The sequence below is a fragment of the Poecilia reticulata genome, linkage group LG21 (assembly GCF_000633615.1).
Source record: "Poecilia reticulata strain Guanapo linkage group LG21, Guppy_female_1.0+MT, whole genome shotgun sequence".
Classification (NCBI taxonomy): domain Eukaryota; kingdom Metazoa; phylum Chordata; class Actinopteri; order Cyprinodontiformes; family Poeciliidae; genus Poecilia; species Poecilia reticulata.
Window position 1 is genome coordinate 25,434,564 of NC_024351.1, and position 5,934 is coordinate 25,440,497.

Genomic DNA, 5,934 nt, shown 5'->3' on the forward strand with positions numbered 1-5,934 from the left:
TTTGACTCAGCTCTCTCTTCACCACGACGGACCGGTACAACGCCCGCTTTACGGCAGACGCTGCCCCAATCCGCCTGTCGATCTCCCGCTCCCTTCTTCCCTCATTCGTGAACAAGATCCCCAGATACTTAAWYTCCTCCACTTSAGGCAGGACGACCCYCCTGACCCGGAGAAGGCACTCTACCCTTTTCCGGCTCAAGACCATGGCCTCGGATTTGGACACAACTTCCGAAGGACCTAATCTGGACCCTGGACATTTCTCTAGAACACTTATTTATACCAGCAGAACCAACGAAGGCTCTAACAGGTCATCGTTACCTTAACAAGCTAAAAATAAATGCTGTGCTGAGACAGGCAGAGCTGAACACTCTTTCAGATGCTAACAGGAGCTATACTGACATCACCAATCTGACCAGGCCCATGGAGGTCCAGTGTCAGTGGTAAAGTCTGGTGTCGCTGTTACTACTGCACCGAACGTCCTGGAACAGGAGACTTGAATCTTTGTGATATTGGACAACAAAAAAGAGCATGGGTATCCATCCTCCCATGGGGTCGCCAGGTGTGCTGGTGCTTATCTCTAGCTGTCAATGGGCGAGAGGCAGGGTCATCCTGGACAGGTTGCCAGTCCATTGCAGGGATTTGTTTTAATAAAACTAAAGTAAAAACTAAGGAAGAAAATCACATAATACTGAGACTTTGAAGTCATAAAAATCATGAGAAGCACATGTGGATTTTCAGTTGCATGCTGAATATTTATGTTGCCTTTTCACAGTACTGTATTTGTGAATTTTTCTATGGAACATAATTCCCAATTATTTGCAGAAATTTTGCTTATTTGCAGATGTGTATGTTGTACATATGTAAATATTTAAAAGTTACTTCACTGTGTGATACAAAATAACTTTTCTCTACAAAATTGACAGTAGGAAACTTATTCAGATTTGATTTATCTACAAAATAATTGTATTTCTGTTTTTCAAAGAAAAAAACATCAGACTTGCACAAAAGGGAATTAAACATTTTCTTCAAAGAAACTTTGATTTTATAGAAATTGTTTTTAATGCAAAAGGAAAAATTTTTTTAATAATATTTCTTGTACTGTTGGTGTAAACAGTGTGCCAAAAGTAGCATTTATTATCTTTAATATTGAAAATTTGCTTGGTTCTTTAACATTTCACCACATTTTAATGAACTGGAGAAATAACCACCTCCAATCTAAAGAGGGGTCTAACACCACTGCTAAATTGATGGTTGTTAGTGACTGGACACATCTCTAATGCAAGAATCCCACAAGGATTGAAATTGCCTATCTTTGTTCTAGACACCCGAGTGCGAGTCTCACTTTGCCACCGTGTGGATGACCCTACTTGGGCCGATTCAAGGACTTGACTTGAACATGCTGCTTCATGTGTTTCTGATACTGTAGTGTGCATGTGCCAACGTGTATGCAGCCTGCTGCAGTTACTCCTTCACGTGTTTTGAGTCATAATCTTTTTCTTCACTGTAGAGATACTTGGCCACAACAACTTGGCCGCATCATTTACACCAGAGATCAGTTGATTGCAATGAAACCGGCAGGCAACCATGAGGACAAGTGAGGAGGTGGTCAAAGGAGGTCACTGACACACGACAAGGATGTTTTGAGGCCACTGGCTGGCAGGCTCTTTGTGAGCAGAATATGAAGGACATTGATGAGCTCACTGAGTGCATAACAACTTCTGTCGTGTTTTTACATGTTTTATTATTATAAAACACAGCAAACTAATGGTGGTAGAGGGCAGCACTGGGTTAACTCGGGGAATCTCATCTGTCCATGTATCAATCAACTCCAAACCTCTTTGTTCTGTTACAATTATCGATTTATTCCATTTTGATTGTCATGCTCCAAACTTTGCGAGGACTGACCACCCCAATCACCTGCTTCTTGATACACACAGACACAATCAAAACTGTCAGATGACGTAATAATAACTCAGAAATAATCCAAATGGTTTAGATGTATTTTTATTTATTTCGTACTTACGGAATGTTTGTTTATATCATAAGTTTGTTGTGCCTTTCTATACTAAAAAAAAGATATAAAACCTCAGATATTTCACAAGGATATATTAACATGGAAAACCCTCAACATAACCTTGTATTAAAGCAGAAAGCACGGTGGCCACCATAAGGGCATACAGTGTTCAATTCAATTGCCACATGAACTGATCAGTAGATTATTGTGAGGGAATGCAAAAGAAAAAAAAATTCCCATGTCCCCTGGAGGGCTGCGTAGAATCCTGTCACTTTCTTTCTGTTTAATATTATGCATGTGTATATTATTAATATTATGTATTTGTCTCATTGCCACCGGGGCAATGAGAGAGTTCTTTTGTGTAGGCAGCACTGTTCTAAAGAAGAAGTTGAACCTGAAAATTAGCAATAAAGTGAACACAGCTATCTGATGAATAGAAGTGTGGTTCATTGTGAACTTGAACAAGAAATCTCAAGTATTTACTTACTGGTGTTTGTTTTTGTTTATGCTGCAGAGCCACAGTTAACTCCTCACTTCAGACGGCTCTGACAGAGCCTGTGTAATTCCGAAGTGCTGCTGTTGCTCCTCCTACACATTGAACTAAACCTTTGTTCTAATAATGGCAAGGGACCTAAAAATTCATCCTTATTTTTTCTTATATGAATGCTGGATTTATTTTGTTTGTTTCTTTTGCCTTTTCATATTGATATTGTTTAAATACTAAGGTTTCTTTAGTGATTTCTTTGGGGGGAGGTGGGAGTGGACAAATCTACACATTTCCAAGATTGGGGGGGGATTTGACCCACCTTTGATTTCCTCCCAAAGATGTTAGAAGACAACTAGTGAGACTCCAAGGCTGCAGGCCTTGATGATGTACGCCAAGGATGCCCAAAACCTGCGCTCTAAAGGAGCTGTCCAACTCCAAATGAGCTGGACAACATGAGCCTACAGAGGTCCCTGTGATGTGGAAAACATCCTGCATTGTTTTAGTGCAAAAGACGCAGCTTCCCTGTGTTTCCAAGGACAACAGGTCTGTGGCACTGATCTCCCACATCATGGAGACCCTGGACAGACTTGTCCTGGAGTTGTTTTGGCTCCTGGTCCAACCGCTTTTGGACCCCTTACAATTTGCCTACCAGCCCTAACTTGTAGTTGAGGACACCACCATCTTCCTGCTCAAGCATGTATAAACTCACCTGGACCAGATGTGGACCACCTGTAAGAAAGATGTTTTTTGACTTCTCTAGTGCAATCAGCACCATCCGTGGTGGTTCTTTGGTCTTTGTCAATGTGACAAAAACCAAGGAGCTGTTTTTGTCACAAAATCTGAGGAGGAGGACCAGGAAGTAGGTGACCCTTCTTACCATCCAGGGAGTCAGTGTGGATATTGTGGAGAATTATAAATGTCTGAGACTCCACATTGACAATAAACTGGACTGTTAAGAACACTGACACTGCATACTGAAAGGGCCAAAGTCGCCTGAGGCAACTTTGACTTTGTAGCCATTACAGGCAGAAATAATGGCTACAGTCTGAGCATTGTCTTCTCAGACTTGGGTAGACAATGCTGGATGGAGTTATGTTTGCTTATTATCTTGTCAACTAATAAGCAAAATCCCCTGGGGGATCAAGTATATTCTATATAGGCAACCACAGCTCTTAACCCTTCAAAGGTCTATGTCTAATAAATTTCAGGTTGAAGGTCTAGATACCTTCTTACTCACAAAAAGCTTTAGGAAATGCCTCCATTCAGGAGCGTCTCGTGTGGAAATGTTTTTTTTCCCCATGATTCGCAGTAAGAAATCTGCTCTGCTTCAATACTTTTTCAACAGTCCCTTGACAATGCTGTCTAGTTCTGCATGCTTTTCTTTAGGAACAAAGGCAAGTGAGACTTCAGTTTTTTGCTGTTCCTGTAGTCAGTGTATTTCAGCAAAACTTGTTTTTTGTCTTGATGTCACAGGAAGGACTTTGAGCAGCTGTTTGACGTCATCATCACAAACGCCCTGAAGCCTGGGTTCTTTTCCTTGATACCCCATCAGAGGCCCTTTAGGACCCTTAGTGAGTAGCAATGCATTCAGCCGTTTACATGCACTCCAGTAACATTAACAGTCAGTTCATTCTTAACCCCTGTCAGAATAAAAAAATGTGAGTTGATGTCACTTTTCAACATGGAGAAAGTTTTATATTTGGAAATGGAACCATTGCAGGCCAAACATGAAGGATGGTGCTATTTCCTATAATATTGACAATCTCCCGTTTTTATTTTCTTTTGAAATCTGTGATATCTTCAACTTTAGGAAGGAGTTCCACTCTCGTCATGTGTTTGGATGTCTCTTCTTTATTTACTTCAGCGCAGCTCACAGTTCTTAACAATGGGCTCTTTGCACTTACGGCACTGACGTCACATCCGCATGAGCAAACGGATCCGCATGAGCAAACGGGGCTTTCTTGTTTTGCTTTGAGTTACCATGACAGCTAGAAAAGACAAAGTCGTATTTCAGACGCAAATAAAGCGATACTATGAACATTGTTGTCTTCCTAATATAATGAGCTTTTAAGTTTTCATGGATTTCCAAGCGATCCTGAATTTAGACAACAGTGGCTACCAGTTAAAGCTAACGCAAAACAGCAAAGTTTACAGCCTTCACTCTAGATCAAGCTTCTTCAGCCTAAAACTACTGTAAAGGAGCCTCCCTGAGTTATCTCCATGGAATCACTTCTGTATTCAGCCTGAAAGAGCGAATTTATGGGAACGAGTGAGCAGACCAGAGCCAGACAGCCGAGCAACTGATCCGCCTGTACATACTGCTGTAAACACCGTCCTATCCGAGCTCTTCACAAGAATGTTATGTTGGTGTTCATAATCATAGGAGGAGGAACTTTGGAAGTGTNCTAGCTGCCGCCCTGACACCAACTCACACACATCTTCATTTACAGTCTTGTAAATCGATGTTTCTTTTCTTGGACATTTTGATGTTAGCTTGTCGCTGGGAAAATCAATAAGCAGCTTGAGGTGACTTTGCTGCTCTCTAGTGGCGAGAAGCCGTAATATTGGCTGGTAACAATCGGAATGCATTATGGGAGATGTAGTTTGTAGTCAATTCGTGCTGAAAACCTATTTTAAGTCAATCATGGTCCTATAAAACGCTGGGGATCCACATAAAATGACATGGCGGGCCACATGTGGCCCGCGGGCCTTGAGTTTGACACATGTGGTGTACAGTGATGAGTCTATAAACATGCTGTAGCTGTAAATTGTTATTCCAAGATGTTTATTGTATGGAAAACATCATATTGCCAACATTTGTATTATGTACCACTGAAGTATGGTTGTACTTTGCTCTGCTGAAAAAAATTATTAAAAATTTCAAAGTTCAAAAAAAAAAAAAGTCATTTGTATCTGTTCCCCCTAAGTTGCCGTGCCCATTGCTGAGAAACTCTGCGTTTTTATTTTTATATTCAAAAGTAAGTAGAAAATGTAGTCAAGAGCTGCCTCACTCGTCATTTCGGGTTTAACTCAATCATCTTATTTATATACAAATTTTTCTATAATCTATCTATCGCTATATATATATATATTATATAAAGTTGCGACACTAAACAAATTGTGAATAAAAACTGAACGCAATGATGTAGAGGTGCCAACATCTAATATTTTATTCACAATAGAACACAAATCACAGATTAAAAGTTTAAACTGAGAGAATATATCATTTTAAGATAAGAATATGTTGATTCAAAATTTCAGTGTCTACAAATCCCAAAAAAGTTGGAACAAGGCCATTTTTACCACTGTGTGGCGTCTCCCCTTCTTACATCACTCAACAGACGTCTGGGGACAGAGGAGACCAGATTCTCAGGTTTAGAAATAGGAATGCTCTCCATTCATGTCTAATACAGCCCTCTAACTGTTCAATCGT

General features: G+C 40.4%; 1 protein-coding gene across 1 annotated transcript in view; it reads left to right on the forward strand.

Moving 5' to 3' along the window:
• Positions 1 to 5,934, forward strand: part of nt5dc1 (5'-nucleotidase domain containing 1) — a 125,394-nt gene that overhangs the window by 85,882 nt on the left and 33,578 nt on the right. The window contains exon 8 of the mRNA XM_008398592.2: positions 3,975 to 4,072. Within this exon, the coding sequence (XP_008396814.1) occupies positions 3,975 to 4,072 (98 nt within the window). The remainder of the gene's footprint in view (positions 1 to 3,974; positions 4,073 to 5,934) is intronic.